The sequence below is a fragment of the Ctenopharyngodon idella genome, chromosome 4 (assembly GCF_019924925.1).
Source record: "Ctenopharyngodon idella isolate HZGC_01 chromosome 4, HZGC01, whole genome shotgun sequence".
NCBI lineage: Eukaryota > Metazoa > Chordata > Actinopteri > Cypriniformes > Xenocyprididae > Ctenopharyngodon > Ctenopharyngodon idella.
Window position 1 is genome coordinate 17,482,718 of NC_067223.1, and position 22,106 is coordinate 17,504,823.

Genomic DNA, 22,106 nt, shown 5'->3' on the forward strand with positions numbered 1-22,106 from the left:
GATTTTTTTTTTGACTGACAGCAGCTCATTTGCATCGCTGAGGACACGTGTGCTGAGAACAACGGCCGTGACGTCACCGTGGAAACGTGCTTCTGTTGCTAGGCGACAGTCACACCGGAGAGGCGCAGAAAATATGTGTTCTAAGAACGTTTAAATGTTCTCTGAACAATCAAAACGTCCAGGTTATGTGAACGCTAAGGAAACTTTCCGTTTCTTCAAACATTATGGGAACGTTACTTTCGAATGTTCTCTGAATCTGGACCAAGTAGTAACATAACATAAAAAAAACGTTAGACAAACGTCCAACTGAAACGTACAAATAATGTTTTTGTGCTGTTTTGAGAACATTATTAAAGAGGAAAGCTCTATTAACCTTACTGGAAGAATGGCTAATATTGCCTACAACCCAATGCGCTTTGGAGGAGGATTCTGTTCAGAACTACAAAAAAACTACAAACATGGCAGGTGTGTGTGTCGCGCGACCGACGGTTAAAAGAGTTTTAGATAAAGGAGTTTGAGTGACTAATCAACAATTAACCTGGTAAAATATTTATTTACTGTTACCCGTTAAACATTTTATCTGCAATAATAATGTGGACTTTTATAAAGATCCGTTAAGCCGTTAACTTTTAAATGCATCATTGTGCAAACATATGAGGAGTCGCCGTGTGAAAGACCCGCGACTGGCAGATCATCGTGCTGCTACTTTTCTCTCCAACACGGTAGGAAATTAAATGAAATGTGGAGGATTTTAACTGTGACAAGATGATTGACAGGCCAGTTTACAGTGACAGGATGTGTGTAACAATGCGACAGACGTGATAGTTTGTCCCAAAGCTTCAAAGACTTTATATATAGAAAGACGGTGCACTTGTATTATTATGAATGGGAGAAAGTACGACGAGCAATATGGCGGAATAAGTCCCGCCTTCTAAATAAGAGCCAATCGCCGATTGGTAAAATCATCGCGTCACTGCCGCGGCCGTTAGGAGCTCGCGCTTAGCTTGATCCAGCCTGAAAAAAATGCAGGTTTTTTTGTCATGATTCGAGCGTTTAGAAACAAAATTTATGAGACGGTTGTTGTCAGATTTCATTGTTGATTTCAAATATGAAATTTAATTGAAAGCTTGGCGAACAGCTTTGGAGAATTTGATGTTTCCGCATTCAGAGAGATAGGAGCTGCACTCACATGCCCGAGAGGCGTTTCTAAGATGGCCGCCGAGTGAAATGATTCGTCTTAAAGGGACTTTGGTCTACTCTTTTGCTACACACTTCACAAAAAGAGTACATACTTTTAGGGCGTAGTATAAGTAGGCAAATCGGGACCCAGCGTGTGTTGATGATGCTTAACCTTCATGATTCCTCACATTTATGGTCATAAAACCTCAAAACGACTGATTTTTCACCCCAGCTCTGTTATTAGTAACACTTAAGGTGAAATAGAACTGAATAGAATTTACTTTATTGCTACACAGCGAGGTCAGTGGAAATTGACGTCTCATACTGTTTGGTTGAAAGGCGTTCATCAGTCATGTGATCACCTGGGAACCAATCACAGCCGTGATGTTCAGAACAGCTGGATACGGCGCTAATGCACTGTTTATGCAGTTAAATGTTTTAATGTTGATAAATTGTATTATTTAGTGTATGTTTTAAAGTATTTCACCCCATTCACACAGTCTTAAGTGGCACTTATAAAGTTTCTGTTCTGGATGAGCCATTTTATCAGATGAAGAGCAGCTCTAAATGTCTTAATGTTTTAATAGACTGTTGAACATGTTCAAGTACCACTTGTTTTATTTCAGCAATCAATAACAGATCAATATCTCCAGAAATGCTCCTTCAAACGCACTCGTTACACACAGAATCATTGTTTCATAAAAATAATAGTTGATCTGTCTCATGAATGATTATATCATCAGTTGTTTGACTTTATTGTAAAAATAAACATTGATCACTGTAGATTTGAGGTCCGTGTAAATGTACGATGCTTGAACGAGTCCGTATCGAACGATTCAGAGATTCAGGATTCAGTCGCTGCTTCTGATTCGTTCCGTCTTCAGCTCATTTTCACAGCTTTAGGAAACTCTGATTCTGTCCTTCTCGTCAAAATCATCAAATACAGATCAGATGAAGATCATTTCAGGTCTGAACCCAGCTAACAAGTATGTTCTAAGAACATTTAGCTAACGTTACCATTACGTTATAAAAACGTTATTTACGAAAAACGTTCAGAACATAAATTTTTTAAAACGATTTTTTGTGTGCGAATATGTAGGGAACGTCACTTAGATGAACATCCAACTAAAACATTTCAGGTAAAAAACTTCCATGAACGATGTAGAAATGTTTTGTGCAAACGTTTTGAGAACGTTATTAAAGACCAGATAACTTTAAATGAACGTTCTACTAACGTTACTGGAAGAACATTTGTTCATAACATTAAGAGAACATTCCCTGTTAGCTGGGAATGAGTCCGTATGGCGATTCAATGCCTCTGCTTTGACCTCTGATGACCCTTTAGCAAGGCAAACCTTCAATAAACAGCTACACAAGACTGATCACAGGTCAGTGTTTCCCATGATTCCAGTCTCAGGAGTCTGTGAATGAAACAACACAAACATCAGCACTGTGCTGGATCGTTTCTTTCATACTAAAAGCACCACTGAAAAAGAACGCAACGCAGACTGAAGAGTTTCTCTCTGTGAAGTGTTTCTCTCTGTCTCACCTGAAGCTCTGGAGGGTTTGGATGCAGTTTATCGAATCAAATCCTTCTGTGATCACGTGTGAATGATGGACGGTGCAGATGAGAAACACTGAGACTGTTCAACCGTGATAGAAAAGAGCCTGATGATGGAGAGAATCAGATCTGTGTGTGTTTGATTCTCGATCTTCACTCTGAACAACAAATTCAGAACTTCCTGAGATCATAATTCAACAACCGACACAAAAATATAATGACAAAAGACACGCTGAAGGCAAGACACTACAGGCCAAACTGTCCTGAGCTCTACAAGTGTTTATTTTATTGCACTTTATCTATTTGTGTCTGTAGATTTCAGAATAAAGGGGCGGGGCCTGGTTGAGTTAGTTAGTAGTGTGTTGAAACTGGCGGTTATGGTAAGGGGCGGGACATCTCCCAAACACCAATCACAACACACTGCTCCAGCCGACCAATCAGAGCCCATTGTGCTTTTCAGAAGGAGGGGCTTCATAGAGACAGGAACTAAACAGAGCGTTACTGACAGACTGGGAAGAGAGGAGCTGAACAATGGAGAATATGAGGAAAATAATCAACATTCAAGCAGGAAAATCTGTTCTAGTAGAGCACAAAAACATAATATGGCCTCTTTTAAGTTTTTCACCCTATTAGCCTGTAGTGTCTTGCCTTCATTTGGATTGTTGAGGTACTGGATATCCTGCAAGAGACGAGTACAAATTTGAATGAGAACAAATGGGAGAAATAAACGCCAAACGAAGCAAGCGTCTAGTGCCGTGTGTCGACACTGAGTAATGTCAGTCTTCAGGAAACCTCGATTATCTCCATGCTGCCGGAGAAGCTGGACTGGCTGCCAACTGTTCCCAGCTCCTCTCCGGATCGAGTCTCCGACACGCCATCTCCAAACTCCATCTGGCAGCTCCTGCGCTTCAGCTGCTTCTCAAAGCTGCTCTCCTCGTGCCAGCTCCTCCGGGAGTCTCCGCAGTCCCCGCTGCGCTGCCGCCCACGCCTCCTCACCGCCTCCAGACCCGGAGCGCAGCCGGCGCCGCTGAAGATGGCCGAGGTGGAGTAGAAGCGCGCCGACTCCGAGGAGAGGAACCAGCCTCCGAGGACGATGTCTGAGTGCCATCCCTTCAGCACGGCCGAGTGCGGTGGGACGCCGGATGGGGATTCGTCCACGCTGCCGCTGCGCTGGAGCGTCTGCGGACACAAGGCTTTACTGTCCCGCTCCTTGTCTGGACTTTGCTCTGGTGTGTTTTGTTCTGAAACCTCCTGCACCGGAGAGAACTGGCAGGGCGGTTTGTCGGCAAACGCTCGCAGAGGTGCTCCGGACTCGCCGTACGTCTTGATGTCCAGAGAGAAGGAGCGTTTGGGCCGGCTGCTCTCCTCAGGGTCCTCTCCGAGCTGCAGGCCGCAGAGTGCCCGAGCCAGCAGATGCTCCTCCGGGACGCCGGCCAGAACGCAGGGCATCGTCAGCGGCTCCAGCAGGTCCGAGCCGCACGGCTTCTGCTCGTCTGACGCGTCCGCTCTGGGTTTGACCACCGTGTCGCTCTTCAGCTTCTTCTCAAAGTCCAGCAGCTGACCGAGGAAGTTGAAGTTGGGTGAGATGGTCGGCCGTTTCTCCTTCACGAACCTGCAGGAGGTGAGACCACACGGTCACAGTGTGTCCAAAACACACATCACATGATAAAGGCCCATTCACACAAAGAGCGATAACTGTATTAGCGCACGATGTCGTTCTGTTTATTATAAGCGCTCTGCAGTTTTGTTGTCTGTCTCTTTAAATGCTCGAGCTCTTTAAAGCAGGATGGATTCTGATTGGCTGTCAATGTTTTTATCATTCATCAGCTGGAAAGAAAATCGCCCTGAATGTGATTCCAATGATATTGTCTCTATGTCGTTATCGTTACAGTTGTGGTGTTACTCTGCTATTCTTTTACATTTAGAAATTTTTTTAGAGCGATATCTTTATCATTATAGTTATCATCCTTGGTGTGAACGGGCCTTAAAAGACATCTTTTCCCTGTTAATCCGAGTTTTTGTCTTAATCAGCCGTGACAACAATACGCGACAAGTGACAGATTCTATTTTAGAATAGAATAGATTCTATTTTTTTATTTCAATTTTTGCAGCATCGTGGCTGAACAACAACATATTGAGAATGCAGTGCTCTTGCAGAGAGACTCCGCCCACACGCTCTTCTGATTGGCTGGAGTTTGGATTGATTTGGTCTGGTTAGGTCGAGCTCATGAGTCACATCTCAACCCAAAACCAAAGGAATGAAGATGTTATAACTACCGACGTTGACATTTAAATCAATTAAAGGCAGGTAATCAAATACTATCATGATGTATAAATGCTCCACTATTTGAATGTCATACGTCACACTACCGTAGTAAAATGTGTCATCAAAAAGGCTCACAGAAGAACGACGGTCACATGATCTGGCCTTACCTGTACGCTTCATCTAATGACATGTCCATCCTCTTCATGATGTAGGCGATGGCGATGGTGGCCGAGCGAGAGATTCCCGCCAGACAGTGAACCAGGACTCTGGCGTTACTGGCCTTGGCTTTCTCTGGAAAACACACACAAATCAGTGCTTACATCATCACAGCACTTCCTGTCAGGTGACCTCAGACTCTCAGCACAATCAACATGACAGAGGCTTTCAGAAGAATCATGTTAGAGCACAACAGTCGGTTCCAGAAGTACAAACTCATTCATTTTCTCCACAGGAGAACTGATTTTTAATGATAAGTTATAAACCTTTAAAGACAGACTTTATTGCTTTATTTTCAAAATAATCATGTTTAACAGCTGAATTTGTGGTGAAAAACTACATTACCCATGATACTGTGCAGAAAAATCCACCAATCAGAGTTGTGATGATCAAATTGCGCCAAAAGAGCTTGCAGTCACATCATATATATATGTGTGTGTGTGTGTGTGTGTGTGTGTGTAGTTTTCTATAGAAACAATACAACTTTAAATGAATAATTAGATATTTCTCCCATTATTTTTAATCTGGTTATGTCATTTGCAATGCCTCATGGGATTGTAGTTTTAAGTCTTATATCTTTCTTTTTGTTTGTAACATTTTTAATCACCAATTTCTTATCTCATTTCTATTTTATTTTTTTAATATTATTATTATTATTATTATTAATAATATTTTAATACTTAATTAAAAATTAAATTAAATAGTTAAAATTAAACTAGTTTAATTTAGCTAATATTTCATTTTAATAAGTATTACATTTAAGTGAAATTTTAAAAATAAGATACAATTTTAAATTAAACAAAAACAAAAAAATTAATTAAATATAAAAAATATTTAATTTAGTTCAGTCTTGTATCTTTGTCTTTTTCTCCTGTTTTCAAATGGTTTTTGGCTTTAAATCAAAGTATGTAATGCTGAAAAATGAACAAAAAAAGTGGGCGGCACTAATGCATCACAAGCTCGGTCATGTGACCCTGTCTGACCTATGAACTCCACTGATCTGTCCAGCCAGGGCAGGATCTTCTCACAGAAGCTGTCGTTGACCGGCACTCGCAGGAAGTGCGACTCTGGGATGAAGTCCGGTTTGGGGCAGGTGTTGCTGGCGTTGAGCACGTAAGCGATGTCGTTCTGCTGCATGAGCTCCTGCGGGAACACGTCACACGCATCAGCACGTGTTCTGATCCGCGTCAGACGCCCTCACGCTGCAGTGAACCTCACCTGGTTGAGCACGTCTCTCTGGCAGCCCAGGTACAGGTGCGGCAGGATCCGCGTCGGCCCGCTGCTGCTCACGGGAAGGCAGGGCTGAGAGATGCAGGATGGCACCAGCGTGGACTTCCCTTCACACAGACCCGGGAACAGATGCGAGAACTCGGCGAAACCACCTGCGGACAATGAAGACAGACTGAGCCTCGGAAATGAGACACTCACGAAGGATTCGTGTGCTGAGGAGAGCGTGATTGTAGGGTCTGGCGTCAAACATACTGAATATGAGTGAAAGCAGATGAATTGTGTGTGATTGGCAGCAGCTCTCAGTCGTTCATGTTAATGATCACGTTATTCAACTGGATCAGTCAGTAAATCAACAGACGACGAGTGTTTCTTCATGTTAATTGCTCTTGACCTCATTTATTGATCTCTCGATAGATCAGTAACCGTGTGTTCTAGCGTTACACAATCACCTGACCTGATCATCAGTCTGTTTCCTCACCGATGACATCATCACCTGACAACTATAACCCCCCCGAAATCAATCAAAGAAAAAACCCCGAGGGAAATATGTTCATGTTCGCACATTACAGTAAAATACCAATTCGAGCTTCAGAACTCTTCTCACATCCTCTGTCTCTGGATTCACTTCCTGTGTGATGTCAGCGGTTGATGTGACACACTCACTCACACACACACACACACACACATGCGCTGTAGTGATGTTTGATGTGTTCGTGTGTGATGCGACTCACCTGAGAGCAGGTGGACTGATGGGAAGCTCTTCTCCAGCTTGGCCAAAAGGACGCTGAGAAAGGCGTCATGTGACAGGGAGGCCAGGTCAGACGAGCTCTGGTCATACACCACGACCTCTTGACCCTGGAGCTCCAGCTGAAAACACACGCACTGAGTTACAAACTGGTTTATTTAGAGTAAAAGTATCTGTTTAAGTTTAATTCTGATCCTCAGTGTTCTGATCTTCGGTTGTGTCAGTGTAGTTAACTACGCTAGCTAGTAGCTCAACGTTTGAAAAGGGAAGCGTGCACAGATAACTATGGGATGAGTCACTCGGCAACCTGTTGCTAAGGCATCTCAATGGCCTTTGTGAGAGACGATGGCTTGTTTGTTTCATTTGTTGTATGAACACACACACACACACACACACACTGCTGATTTTATACAACAGCTCAATAAATAAGAAGTTAATATTGTGCTATAGTTCAGACACAATATTGTCTGTTTTTGCTCAGTTTTGCCAATGAAAATATTACCTATAAAGCCACAGTCTCTGAGCAACACACAGCGGTGTTTCCTTTTGGAATGAATCCGCGTTTTTAACGAACCAATGATTCAATGGCCCATTCACACCAATAATGAAAACTTTAGCATAATAATTGTAATGAAAACTTTAGTGATAACTACAACAAAAACTAAAATGAAAACTATAACATAAAATATAACGATAACTATAATGATAAATATAACGTAAACTATAACGATAACTAAAATGATAACTATAGCATCCACACCAGCAGACGATGTTGTTCTGTTTATTATAAGTTTTTATCTCACAATCCTGACTTTTTTCTCGCAATTCCCAGTTTTTATATCTTGCAATCCTGACTTTTTTCTCGTGAGATATGAACTCAGAAATGTGAGATAAAAAGTCGCCCTCTGCTGTAGTGTGAGTGTGTGATTATTCCATCATTACTCCGGCAGTTTCACGCACCTTCCTCTTGGCCGAGTGCTGCAGTAGCTCACTGATCTGGATCTTGTCCTGCTGTAATCTCCTCTTCATCAGTTTGGAGCAGTTGACATTGACAGCCTCCAGGATGTGACAGGCGTTATACTCCACGAACGGACGACTGTCAATCAACAGCACGTGGTCCAGACCGCCCTCCAGCAGCGCCACCAGACCCTCGGGCCCGATGGGCCGAGCGCCGCACACGCGCTCACACATACCCACAATCCCTCAGTCCGTCTCTTTCTCTCTCGGCCCTCAGGAGATGAACGGCCCCATTGTTGCGCAGCTGATGATGATGATGATGATGATGTCACCCTGATAGCGTTCGGCAGGCGGCCAAAAGAGCAAGAGGAAACTAGAGGAAAAACTCACTGACACTGAGACTGTGTGTGTGTGTGTGTGTGTGTGTGTGTGTGTGAGACAGTGGGCTGATGGGGTTTCTTTCACAGCATTACAGGGGCTCCACACAGATGGAGCTCATGCACCTCGATCATCACCGCTGCGCTTCATCATCACAAGCTCCTGCAGAGACACACACACAACAGTCACACACACAGACGTCTGATCTGGAACACACATGGCCTCTCAAATGACTGTTTAACTCAATTCAAGTTTATTTGTATAGTGCTTTTCACAACACTACAGAAGCTTATTTCCGCCACAGAATAAAAAAGGTAAATGCGACTTTAAACTCAGAATTCTGAGTTTACATCTTGCAATTCTGTTTTTTAAGTTTCTGCCACAGAATAATAAAAAAGGTAATTGCAACTTCTGACTTTTTTCTCGCAATTGCAAGTTTATAACCTGCAATTATGACTTTTTTTCTCAAAATTCGCATTTCTGTTTTTTAAGGTAATTCAGATTTTTTTCAGAATTGTGAGTTATAAACTCGGAGTTGCAATTACATTTTTTATTCTTATTCCATGGCGGAAACAAGCTTCCATATGTAAACCTCCGGATCGGAGCAAGACCGAAGTGAACATGAGATCATGTGATGTCATCACAATTTCCCATCAAATATTCAACAAAACGAGAGTTTCTGCATCTTGCGCTTCCTTCCAATAATAACATGAAACTGGAGCGTGTGTGAAACAGATCTGATTACAGGAGCCATAATGTTTATTTCTGGACCTGCTAACGGCTGATTTCTTTTACTGACACTAATGAACTGCACACAAACACTGAGCTTGAGCTCCGAGTGATAAATGACTGGTAAAGCTGAACGTCATTGGCATCTCTGTTTCTTCTTCAAGTCGGTTTTCAATTTTCTTTGACCTTCCCTGCGTGTTTGCAGAGGCCGAGATGAATTAAAACTGTTTGCTGTGGGATTTTCTACTGGCCGAAGGTTAACGGCTCAACCTGCCTGATAGAGATAATAGTGCTGACGGACTTTGACCCGTCCATCTGAACACAAACAGATCAAACGCTGCTGAAATCAAACCACAGACGCTGTGAAGCCTGTCAATGAGTTTTCAGTCTCTGACGTCAATTTTAGAAATATCTTTAATGTACAAGCACTGCAAAAACTAATGTTCTTCCTCAGTGTTTCTGTTTGTTTTCCAGCACAAATATCTAAACATTCTTAAATCAAGAAACATTTACTGGAGAAGAGAAATGACTGAAGATATTAAGAATTGTTTACTGAAAAAATGATCAAAATGAAGTGAGTTTGGGCTTAAAACAAGAACAAATATCTGCCAATGGGGTCAGAAAACTACACTTAATTCAAAGGGAAAACAAGATTATTTTTCTGACCTCACTGGCATTTCACTGTGAAGCTGCTCTGAATCTGTATAGTATAAAGCACTAAAAAAAGACTTGACTAGGTTAGACCAACACAACTAGCTGCTTTATAAAGTCAAAGGTCACGGAAGATCCTGATTTCTTTTTCCAATCATACATTTGTGGAAATGAAACCCGAGTGACGTGAATATGTTTGGTTTTACGAGGGGAAATTCTCGATTCCTCCAGAACCTGACAAGTTCCTCATAGTGAGATTCCCGACCACAACAAACCGCTGGGAGCCTAATGAGCGTCTCCTGCTTAACGAGGAGACGATAACGAGCTCCGGCACGCCGATGATCTAGAGATCAAACTCAGAAGAAAACAAGACTTAATATCTTCAGTCATTTCTCTTCTCCAGTAAATGTATCTTGATTTAAGAATGTTTAGATATTTGTGCTGGAAAACAAACAGAAACACTGAGGAAGAAGATCATTGTTTGCAGTGAACAGGAACGCCTGATGGGAAATGCCGTCTTTAAATCTAAGCTGTGTTTGAAACCCGAGAAACAGAATCAAACAAACAAAAACATGGTCGCTTTCTGTTCCTCCACAGGTGATTTTTATGATGCCACTGCTGAAATAAACATGGTGAACTTCCCTTACAGAAATATCCTGAAATAAGAGACGTGATCATGTGACCTGCTCCGAACACTTAGACACTAACCATGGTATTATTACCATGTTTTTATTTAAAGATTTGACTGTAGTACTATGATTATTAGGACAGATTTACATTTATTCATTTAGCAGATCTTTTGACATACAAATGAAGAAAATTATGTTATTATCTAATAAAGAAAAGAATACAGTGTGGTAATACTATAGTATTCTCTTAAATACTGTGTAAAAGGTACACAAATATGGTAATCATTCAGTTTCATGGTGTTTGTGTGTGTGTGTGTGTGTGTGTGTGTGTGTATATATATATGATACATCACAGTACCATAATATTACTACAGTACTTTACAGCTGAACATTTGAGTATGTCACGAGTGTTTTCAGTGCTTCTCTGTCAGCTCAGTATATACTGTCTCCTTTAGATAATAACATAATTTCCTCATTTATACACACACACACACACACACACACACACACATATATATATATATATATATATATATCGTATTTAATGACAGCAGAGTAAAGAAGCTGAACACGCGCTACTTTCTAGAACTTTAAAATCATTTTTACCAACTTTACAAACAGTAAACGAAACTAAGAAGAACATCGTGTCTAACACACACACACACACACACACACACACTGCGGCCTCCGCGATTTATTTCTCATTTAACTCGTGTCCGAAACTCACCGTGAAAGTTTCAGTCCGTCTCATTTTGAAGTAAATCCACAGATGAGATGATCAGATGGGTAGTTAAACTAGTTAAAGTCGATCAGTTCGGCCCTGGTGAACTCTGAGGGAGTTCGGCGCTCGTGAGCTCATCGGGTAAAAATAACATCATGGCGTCATTGAAAGACAAACCGGCCTCAAACACTCAAGAAACAGCGCTAAAAATCAGAAAATAAACGGTCAGATCCACTCATGAGGACAGAAACCGGCGCTCAGCTCTTCATATGGACTAAAAGTGTGTAAAATCTGTGTAAAAGACTGTAAATGAGTGTAAATGAGGCGGAGCTTCGGCTCTCAGCACAACTCTATTAATTACACGCTCATGACGTATTACACATCTCCAAAGTGACATATAAACTGTCATTAACTGTGTCATTTAGTTGATTCCTAGCTGACAGGGAACGTTCTGGCAAGGTTCTCTCAACTTTATGAACGAACGTTCTTCCAGTAACATTAATAGAACGTTCGTTCAGCGTTATCTGGTCTTTAATAATGTTCTCAAAATGTTGTCACAAAAACATTACGTCACTTTAGATTAGATTATTAGGGACCAATTCTCACTATTAACTAACTTAACTACGACTCAATAAACTCCTAATTACTGCTTATTATTAGTTAGTAAGGTAGTTGTTGAGTTTAGGTATTGGATTATGGGATGTAGAATATGGTCATGCAGAATAAGGAGTTAATAAGTTAATAGAGAGAACTGGACCCTAAATTAAAGTGTTACCAAACATGATTTATGCATTCTTCATGAAACGTTTTATTTCTAAAATGTTTCAGTTGGATGTTCATCTAACGTTTTTTTAAATGATTCTACTTGTTTCAGAACGTTCAGAGAACATTCGAAAGTAATGTTCCCATAATGTTTTCCTCAAACGTTTTTAAAACATTAAAAAAAAAACCTGGACATGTTGAACGTACAGAGAACATTCAGAATTAACATTTTCATATTTTAATGGAAACGTTAGGAAAACGTTCTTAGAACATATTTTTGTTAGTTGGGTTAATAGAGACATCACATGCGTTCCTGGTGTCCTCTAAGGTCCCTGAGGGCCCATGTGTGAGTGTGTGTGTGTGTGTGTGTGTGTGTGTCGCTGTGACACTGACAGCAGCAGCAAGTGTTCATGTCTGAACTCACACACACCTTTACAACATGAAGGACTGTGATCACACACGACAACACGGCACATAATACTTCAGAAACATTAAATATAACAGTAATACCACCTGTATTATTATTATTATTAACAATGATGTTAATATTATTATTAACAAAAACAACAACAATAATAAATAATGAAGTTTATTGTTACAGTAGGCTGTTGAAAATATTGTTGGCTAATATAGACCTATGATATTAATCTGCTAAATGATTCGATGTAATTCAAATGTGTAAAACTGGAATTACTGTCTGTAACACACATATATAAAAACATGCATAATGTTAGTTTCTCATGTGTAACCTGCTGATCTTTCTAGAATTATTTAGTGCCAAATCAGGAAGAAACTACAGGTCCCAGCATGCAGCGCGGTAGGCGTCACCTACACCAGAACCGGAAGAGCTCTGTTAGCATTCGGCTAAAAACACAGTCAGTTCCGCTGTAAAATTGATTAAAAATCATCTCAATCGGTCTCTCTAATCGATTAAAGTTGAATGATCGAGGATAAGCACACGACTGAAGACCCACGTTGAGTGGAAAACACGCGATGGATGACAGTAAGGTGCGTTAAATGAACAAATGAACATTAAGCTCATGTTTTTTAACTGGATTAATGTCACTTCAGTTTAGTCACAACAAAAGTAACTGTTGTAACACCACAGTTTATGTGCCATAATGTTCTTTAAAGTACCTTGGAGTAGCATATTAATGTCACTGCACAGGAATCATGGTATTAAAAAGTAACATTAATGCCATCTTTACCACAGTACCGCCCAGCTAACAAAAACATGTTCTGAGAATAATTCGCCAACGTTCCCATTAAGTTATGTAAACGTTATTCCTTAATGTTCAAAACATCCAGATACTTTAAAAACGGGTTTTCTTGGTTATGTGAACGCTAAGGAAACATTCCATTGTATCATTCTTCAAACATCATGTGAACGTTATTTTTGAATGTTCTGAAACAAGTAGAAACATTTAAAAAACGTTAGACGAACATCCAACTGAAACGTTTCAGGGAGAAAAAAAACCCTATGTATAAATATTTTCATTGTGACGTTTTGAGAACAGTATTAAAGACTTTGAACAAACTTTCTATCAGCATTACTCGAAGAACGTTTGTTCATAACGTTGAGAAAACCTTGACAGAACGTTCCCTGTTAGCTGGACAATCAATTTAGTTTAGTGTTGATTCACATTCAATAACAGTGTTGATGCAAAATTAGTCAGTTATGAAACACGTTCAATTCTACAAAATACAGTCTGTAAATGTTGTCTTGTTTTAAGTTGTTTACAGCACTTCTGTCTCACACTGTGTTGTTTTTAAATGTGCCACTATGAGTGTTTTACTATCAGGTCTCTTGTGATCTGTAGATGGTGGCTGTTAAAGTGAAGAAACCAGGCAAACGCGGCCGCAAACCTGCCAAGATCGACCTGAAGGCCAAGCTGGAGCGCAGCCGTCAGAGCGCCAGAGAGTGTCGCGCCAGAAAGAAGCTGCGCTACCAGTATCTGGAGGAGCTGGTGTCCAGCAAAGAGAGAGCCATCTGTGCGCTGCGAGAGGAGCTGGACATGGTAAACACCGGCTCACCTTCATCTCCAAACACTATCCATTCCGAAGTGTTGGGAATCCAGAGTCGACTCCATTCCCAAGGGGAATCGACTCCTCTTTAGGAGCCTTTTTCAATTCAAAAGAGCTAAAAGACAGTCTTTTCAAACAAACCGTATCATTATTTCTGTCTTACAATAATTCATATTATCACAGAAGTACTGGGATAAAAGTTTATAGTTCAGATATAAACACTGATGTCTACGGTAGCAATCAAAATAGAGTAAATCTCTTTTAAAAGTAACTTGATGCTTCAAATAATGACTGTATCAGTTACATTGTTACACCAGTAGGTGGCGACAAGTGACTGTTAAAAATGTATTCGTCATTGAATCATTCATTCAAGAGATTTGTTCAAAAACACTGATTCACCAGTAACGAAACAAGTCTTTGAGCGAGTCATTGAATCATTCATTCAAACTGATTAAAAAAAAATTGTTAAACATTTTCAATTAACATTTTGTCTGAACCTCTATTAAATCACTTTATTTTGTTTAGTTGTCTGTTCTTAATCATGATCTTTATTCGAAACACAAAAAAATCTTGATTCTCAATTTATCCAGAATCGTGCAGCTCTACTCTATAGAAGTAAAGATTCATATCACGAGCAGCTAATTTCTGCCAGCTTTATATCCTGTTCACGTCGAGATCATGTGAACGTGTTCCTCCAAACTTTCATGAATAATATAAAAGAATCGTCAGCATCGGTGAGGAATCGATTCTCTGAATCAGTTACAGAACAAAGAGTCGGTTCCAGAGGTCTCTCTGACTGTGTCCCTGTGCTGTTGTGTCCGCAGTACAAGCAGTGGTGTTTGGCCATGGATCAGGGGAAGATCCCTTCGGAAATCAAAGCCCTTTTAACCGGAGACGAGCAGAAAGCGCCTCAGAGCTCCAGCAACAAGATCCCCAAGAACGGCAAGTACGGATCCACCGCGAACAAGACGTCTTAGAAGGGAAGATCCGTGTGGATCCTGTATGTTCATTCACACAGTGTTTATGAGACGCTTCTTAATAATCGGACGTCTCAGAGTCTTAAATAAGCTTCATTCCCGAGTACAAATTCACAATGACATCACCTTAAGTTCATGTGCATCTATATGGTTCAGGTTTTGTCTGGAATGTTCTGTGTGATTTGTAAACATTTCCTCTTCCTTTATATATTTATTTTGGAGCCTTTTTGATGATGAATGTGATGATGCGTCACTCTGATGTGTGATATAATCTGTTTAATCCATTACGACATTAGATATTAGACATTATAAAACGGACTGTTGCCAAAATCTTTTTGCACTTTACAACCATTTGAATGATTTCAACGCGTAGCACTTACTTCCCCTCTCCTCTTGTACAAATAGACTTTAGTTTGTTGTTGATCTTATATTTATATCACTAACTGAACCTTAAAGCACTTTCCTTAAAAGCTCTAATTTTTGTACTTTTAAGTTTCGTCTTTTTCCTTGATTTGGTCGGTTTGCCACAAACGAATAAAGGAATAAATTTCAACACAGATGAGTTATGATCCCAAAACAAACATGTGATGAATGTAAAACTGTTTCATCGGTGTTGATCTGCCCAAACAAACCTGCGTCCAGATCGTTTTTATTAGTGTAAATTCTCCCGAGTCATAATCTATAATGTTAGAGCTGAAATGTATATTTTTATATGACGTGTTTGAAATGTAGGTTGTAATTTGTTGCAGGATTATAAGCATGTCTTATTAAACCATGTAGCTTTGCTTTGTGATCTTGAATACCTGTACAATATAAACCTGAATCTGAATCTTCGTCTTTCTTGCCTCATTATTAGAGCTCTTCAGGTTCATCAGCCCTGATGTGTTTCAGACTTTAAGAGACACTGCAGTGTTTTCATTGTCCATTGAAATCTCAGTAATGAGTCTTTGAATCATTCATTCAAGAGATTCATTACAAAATGCTGATTCATCCAGTAATGAAACAAGTGAAGTCTTTGAGTGAGTCATTGAATCATTAATTCAAGAGATTTGTTCAAAAAACACTCATCATGATTTGTTTCATTAAATCCCTTTGCTTTCACCCTGAATATCAACAGAGTCGTCAGAATCGTTCCTGTCCTCCTGTGACAATATCAAATAATTATTTAATTTTATTTATTTTAAACAAGTTATTTATTTTAAATAACATATTTCTTTTAATTGATTCATTTTAATCTAATGCATTTATTTTCACTATTTATTTATTTAAAAAATATTTTAATAGGGCTAGTATATTTTTTTTAAATTTTAGTAATTATTTTTTTCATTTTAATTGCTTATCTATTTTAATCAAATGTTTTTATGTAGTTATTTTTTATTTAAATCCAATTTTATTAATTTATTTGTTCAAACGTATTATTTTAAGCAAAATTTTATTTCTGTATTTTAATCAATTTATTTTTAAATGAAATAATTATTTTAATCAATTTATTTTAATCTAATGTATTTATTTTCACTGTTTATTCATTTTTTAATAGGGTTAGGGCTAGTATAATTTTGTAATTTTAGTGTTAATTCATTTTTATTTTAATCAAATTTATTTAGTCAGTGTAATCTAACATTTTTACACTACTGTTCTCAGAGCCCCTAACACTCCTGTGACCCTCGATTAAAAGCTCCTGTTTCTGAACAGTTCATCTTCACAGTTTGTGGGAATAAAGTATTCGATCCGTTTGCAGCGTTAGTAAACACATCCTCAGTCAACAGCTAAGGAACACGCAGACAGTGGCTTTCGTTTGAATCGTACAGAACGTTTAATTGTAAAATCACAGGGACGCGTCTGTCTTGCATCATGAAACGACACACAAAACTATGAGACAAAGTTTATCTGTAACTACAGGCACAAAAAACACAAACGCATCTTCCGAAGATTAACATGAATCCTGTAGGATCACAGACTGACCAGAAACACAAACAGAAGAACATGTGACGGTCAAACGCTGCCTTTCATTGGGTCAGTCAGCGGTTTGTAGAACTCACAGTTAGCACCACGTTTTTGCATTTCAACAGATTTAGTTTTAATTAAGGTGCGCTCACATTTACTGCTGATTTCCCAGACGAAATCCAGTTATTCCAATAGGAATAGTTTTGCTAATATTTTCATCTAATCCGCTGTGCTGACCAACAGAAAGCGGCTTGTTTTGAAAGTGTCTCTAGACTTTAGACAAGAGACATTGTACCTTTTTTCGCCTGAAATATCGCTGTGATCGCACCTTCAGTGATCGTGGTGCAGTTAAAGCAACAGTTCACTCCAAATTTGGTTTTGTTTACTCACCCGCACCCCAGCTAACAGGAAACATTCTCAGAACGTTCTGACAAGGTTCTCTCAACGTTACAAACAAATGTTCTTCCAGTAACGTTAATCTAACATTCGTTCAAAGTTATCTGGTCTTTAATAATGTTCTCAAAAAGTACAAAAAAAGTAAAGTTTTTATCTGAAACATTTTAGTTGGAAGTTCGTCTAACGTTTTTTAAATGTTACAACTTGTTTCAGAACGTTTCCAAAATGTCTGAAGAATAAAATGGAATGTTTCCTTAACGTTCGCAGAGCGTTTTTAAAACGTATGATTTTTAAACGTTCTTAGGATATAGTTTTGTTAGCTAGGATGTCGTTCCACAGGCTTTTTGAGAAACAGCACTGGGTTTATACCGAGGTGACGTTAATTTCTGAGTGAACCGTTGCTTTACGACAGCCGAGAGACTTTATACAAAAGTGTTGGGTGGGTTAGCGCTAATAGGCCATGCTAATTTCTTCTCCTTTGCTTCTCGGTCAAAAGTGTCGTAAACCGAGTCTTTGATGAGGGTCTTTGCCGGCACTGGCAGATCGACCACGCCCACGTAGTTCTTTTTCGCAATCCGCGAGCTGGCGGTGATGGTGTAGGCGTTACTGCGGTAACACTTCATGGACGACATGCAGAACGTCTCTCTCATGCCGCGCCTGAAGTTGGCGTTGTACACGGAGTAGAGCGTGGGTTTGGACGCTGTGGAGCTGAAGGAGATCCAAGCCACGGCGATGAAGAACAGCGCCCCCTGTCTGCCGGAGCCCGACGCCTCCTTTGGGTGCCACAGCTGTGCTACGTAAAACGGCGTCCAGGTGAGCAGAAACATGCCGTTGAGCATCAGGAACATCTTTATGGTTTTGACTTTAGTCCTGGGGACGATGTTCATGGTCCGGCGCACCGTTCGTCCGTCGGCGCCGATCCTCCAGATGTACCGCACCACCCTCTGATAGAAGGACACGATGAGCAGCGCCGGCACCAAAAACCCGAAGAGCAAGTGCGTGACCGCGTACGCCAACCCGTCCCAGCTGTCCGCTAGGAAGAAGTCGCAGTGGTTTCGAGACGTGGAGGATCCGTAGAAGAACAAGCACGGTGACACGAAGGCCGCGTCGAAGAGCCAGGATGCCAGAATCATCCGCTTGGCCTTCTCGCGGGACACTTTAAAGCTCAGCGGGTACACGATGGTGTAGAACCGGTCCACGCAGATGGACAGAAGCACGTAGACCTGGACGCCGGGGCACAGATGCTGCAGATAGCGCACGGCTTTGCACGCGGCCGCGGTCAGAGGCCAGTGACCCGCCGACACCTGCAGCAGAACCAGCGGCGCGCAGGCCAGACTCAGCAGCAGGTCCGCGCACGCCATGGACACCACAAAGTAGTTGGTCGTCGACTGAGTTCTGCGGCTCCGATGGATCACCAGACACACCAGCGAGTTTCCCAGAACCGATATCACCCAGAACACCCCGAAGACGAGCCCGAGGAGCGTGACCTCCGCCGGGGTCAGGTCGTAAGAGGTCAGCGAGCCGTTGCCCTGGAGGGAAGCGGCGGACGAGGAGGCGTCCAGACGACAGATGAGCGGCGTTGGTGATCCGGACGGCGGTGTGGAGGAATCGTTCCTGTCTGAGTAGTTGAAGAGGACAGCGGAGTGGAACGAAGGCTTTACGCCCTCCATGGACAGGAAGTACACCATCTGCCTCTGTGTGTCGGATCAAAGCTGAAAGATACGACAGGTACAGTTACATCACCTCATCTTATAATGAACACTGTTTCACAGCAGCTTTACTAGAAATAAGAGCTGTGCGATAATATAGTTTATATTTTGCAATGATTTAACCTCAGTTGAGATTTGGTATATAATATATATCGCTTTACACGAGTGAACTGTATGTATGCAGGAAAGGATGGATATAATATACATCCAAATTAATATAGAGAGCTGTGTGATAATATAAGGTTAAAGGTTGAGCACATAATCATCTTCTGATCTAGAACCGTGTTTTTGATCGTTCTTTTCTAAACACACAGCAGAATCTGTGATCATCTGTTTTCCCTGTCAAACGTGTTTCCACGGCTGTCGTGCCGAGTGAATTTACCCCGTCACCTGTAACCAGGGATGATTTATCTGGTTTGGTCCTCTAGAACCTTTTATTTTCAGTTTTACACACACAACACTGCTGAGCTGCTGAAGGATTTGAGGTCAGAAAATGAGATGTGTGAGATCTCTTACATTAAATACATACATTCAAATCAACTGAGCCCGTGAACACCTGTTTGAGTTGATCAGCTCGTTAGCAGAGACTCGTCATCACCTGAACCGAGTGTGTCCGATTACAGAGACAGAAGCGTGGACGACTTCATGATACTCTTATGGTGTTTATAGGAAAAGAGCAGATGACATGAAGGTGAGTGAATGATGATTATTTATTATCTCTCAGTTCTAGAGAGATAAAACACTAAACTGCTCTCTGGAACGGCTCAGATCTGTGATTGAGCAAAACTCAAATATTGTCTGTAGAAACAAACATTTCATAGAGGTGACAGATTTAATGTTTATCAGTGAATTAAAGCGTTGTGTGCGGGATGTAAATCATCCAGAGAGTTTATATTCTATTAAAGCCATCAGAGACTCAGATGTTCCTCCAGAGACGCTCATTAAGTGTGTGTTGTGCTGATCTCAGTGTAAAGTTTACTCTGGTGACGCTGTAATTCATCAACAACATCCTCATCTCAGCATCCCAGTCTAAATGTTAAGCAACATGTATACAGCCTTCTTATAACATTATTAAGATCTGATATGCGTTCTCATGATGCTGAACAACATTTTGTTTGTTTTTTACTTGATGAATGTTCTCATGACGTTGAGAGAAAACGTCCTGAGAACATTTTTGGAATATCGTTATGTTATTTATGATATTTTAATGTCAACCTACTTGGGATATAATTACAAACAAACATTCAATTAATGTTATATTGCGAGAAAAATATGGTTAGGAGAATGTTGTGCTTAACATCGTAAACTTTTAAATAACGTTCTAATCACGACAAAAATAGGTCATTTTAACATTTTAGAAACATTGCAAATCACTGTTCACACAATGTTTTTAGAACATAAATTTGCCTCAGATTAACTCAGAACGTTCTGGCAAGGTTTTCTCAACGTTATGAACAAACGTTCTTCCAGTAAATGTTAATAGAATGTTCGTTCAGAGTTTTCTGATCTTTAATATTCTCAGAACGTTAGAACAAAAACGTTATTTACACATCGTTTTTTCTGAAATGTTTCAGTTTGATGTTCATCTAACATTTTTTTAATGTTTCTACTTGTTTCAGAACGTTCAGAGAACATTCAAAAGTAACGTTCCCATAATGTTCGAAGAATGATAAAATGGAACGTTCCCTCAACGTTCACATAACAAAGAAAAAACATTTTTAAAACATTTTTTTTTAAAACTGTACTTTTTGCGCATTCAGAAATAACGTTTTCATAATAAGAACGTTTTTAGAACATGTATTTGTTAAAAAAAAAACTATTCAAACCCAAAAGATTCATGATGAATTCATTCATCATCGTTTATATTTACATGCGAAGGCCTGTTATGATTCAATATCATCACAAACGCTCATTTCTCACTGTATATTGTGAAAGATGCTCCTGATCCGCGGATGTTTATGAAAATGTGAGCGTCAGTAAAGCGGGTGTAACGTGACGATAATAATGTTCTCCTGAGCGTCGTGTTGTTTTCGTCAGACATTCTCTCGTCATGTTTCAGATCAGATGGAAACGCACCTCAGAGTCTGAAGCTGTTTCTTCTTCTTCTTCTCCTCGGATCGTTTATTCCCTCCATCATGAATCCGCGTCGTTTCTCCTCATCAACGCGTTTCTTTACGTTTTCTCAGATTGACAAATCAATCACAGCATCCACTCTCATCTCCAGAGACGAGCAGATACACGAACGAGCGCGCGCGCGCGCACTCTCATCATCAGACCCGCGGACGCGCGCGCACTCAGACCAGATCCCTGTATGTAAATCCGTGACGCGGCGGTTTGATTGTGCTCATGAATTATTCATATGAGCCACGAACTGTTTGTTTTATTGTCCCGGTGGGGCTCATATAAAACACTGATTTGTTGTTTTGTTTTCGTACCGAGCCAATGATATTCACTTATACATTAAATATTTATTAACCTCCTCTGCATTACGTTTTCATGAATACATTATTTAGCATGTTTATAAAGCCAACGATGTGTTTTACTTTCACTGTGAGGACATTAGGATGGATGCAGCTGTTTATTATCCGCTCTGACGTCAGTGATGCGGTGTGTCACGTGACCTGCAGGGTTTGTTCTTCAGTAAGTGTCATTATATGTGTGGATGAAATGAATCTGTCGAAGGTTTGTCACATTGGTGCTGATGCTGTTGTCTGAGGGTGTTGCCGTGGTAACAGCTGCTGAGCAGAGGTTGTTCTTTTGTGTCTGTTGTCATGGCGACTGATAGCTGTATCCTTAAGAGAGAGAGAGAGAGAGAGTGTGTGTGTGTGTGTGTGTGTGTGGAGGAAGATCATTTCTAATTTCAGTTAGACACATTCAGTTTTGAGCCGCTCACATTCCCTTGTGTTGACCTTTGACCCCAGCGCTCAGAGAGGTTTCAGTCATGAAATGTCTCTGATATAACCAGCAGAACCAGTCATGAACGAGCTGTCAATCACTCCTGTACGAATCACATGGCTCATTCAGAACTGAT

General features: G+C 40.4%; 3 protein-coding genes across 4 annotated transcripts; 1 reads left to right on the forward strand and 2 right to left on the reverse strand.

Moving 5' to 3' along the window:
* Positions 1-1,779: 1,779 nt before the first annotated feature.
* dusp16 (dual specificity phosphatase 16) lies at positions 1,780-11,627 on the reverse strand. 2 transcript variants are annotated; one of them, XR_007929747.1, is made up of 8 exons: positions 11,269-11,627; positions 8,158-8,694; positions 7,184-7,319; positions 6,441-6,604; positions 6,206-6,365; positions 5,174-5,297; positions 2,729-4,352; positions 1,780-2,600 (listed from the first exon to the last, which is right to left on the reverse strand). XR_007929747.1 is itself a non-coding variant. In XM_051890794.1 (7 exons), the coding sequence occupies exons 2-7, from the start codon at positions 8,386-8,388 to the stop codon at positions 3,524-3,526; spliced, it is 1,644 nt and encodes a 547-aa protein (XP_051746754.1). In that variant the 5' UTR covers positions 8,389-8,694; positions 11,269-11,627; the 3' UTR covers positions 1,780-3,523. The 2 variants fall into 2 exon arrangements, 1 of the variants encoding a protein (XP_051746754.1); XM_051890794.1 differs by having other exon boundaries at positions 1,780-4,352.
* Positions 11,628-12,828: 1,201 nt separating this feature from the next.
* Positions 12,829-15,855, forward strand: crebl2 (cAMP responsive element binding protein-like 2). The gene is made up of 3 exons (XM_051892101.1): positions 12,829-13,032; positions 13,845-14,042; positions 14,874-15,855. The coding sequence occupies exons 1-3, from the start codon at positions 13,018-13,020 to the stop codon at positions 15,024-15,026; spliced, it is 366 nt and encodes a 121-aa protein (XP_051748061.1). The 5' UTR covers positions 12,829-13,017; the 3' UTR covers positions 15,027-15,855.
* Positions 15,856-16,815: 960 nt separating this feature from the next.
* gpr19 (G protein-coupled receptor 19) lies at positions 16,816-22,000 on the reverse strand. Its single transcript, XM_051892288.1, has 2 exons — positions 21,152-22,000; positions 16,816-19,078 (listed from the first exon to the last, which is right to left on the reverse strand). The coding sequence occupies exon 2, from the start codon at positions 19,052-19,054 to the stop codon at positions 17,789-17,791; it is 1,266 nt and encodes a 421-aa protein (XP_051748248.1). The 5' UTR covers positions 19,055-19,078; positions 21,152-22,000; the 3' UTR covers positions 16,816-17,788.
* Positions 22,001-22,106: the final 106 nt, after the last annotated feature.

What these genes read in the sequence shown, in the direction of transcription:
- dusp16 (XM_051890794.1), bottom strand. Translation starts at nt 8,388, where the DNA reads ATGTGTGAGCGCGTGTGCGGCGCTCGGCCCATCGGGCCCGAGGGTCTG. An exon ending in AGAGAGACGTGCTCAACCAG is followed by an intron (nt 6,366 to 6,440) that starts GTGAGGTTCACT and finishes GTGTTCCCGCAG; the next exon opens with GAGCTCATGCAGCAGAACGA. An exon ending in CAGATCAGTGGAGTTCATAG is followed by an intron (nt 5,298 to 6,205) that starts GTCAGACAGGGT and finishes TGTGTTTTCCAG; the next exon opens with AGAAAGCCAAGGCCAGTAAC.
- crebl2 (XM_051892101.1), top strand. An exon ending in TGCGAGAGGAGCTGGACATG is followed by an intron (nt 14,043 to 14,873) that starts GTAAACACCGGC and finishes TTGTGTCCGCAG; the next exon opens with TACAAGCAGTGGTGTTTGGC.
- gpr19 (XM_051892288.1), bottom strand. Translation starts at nt 19,054, where the DNA reads ATGGTGTACTTCCTGTCCATGGAGGGCGTAAAGCCTTCGTTCCACTCC.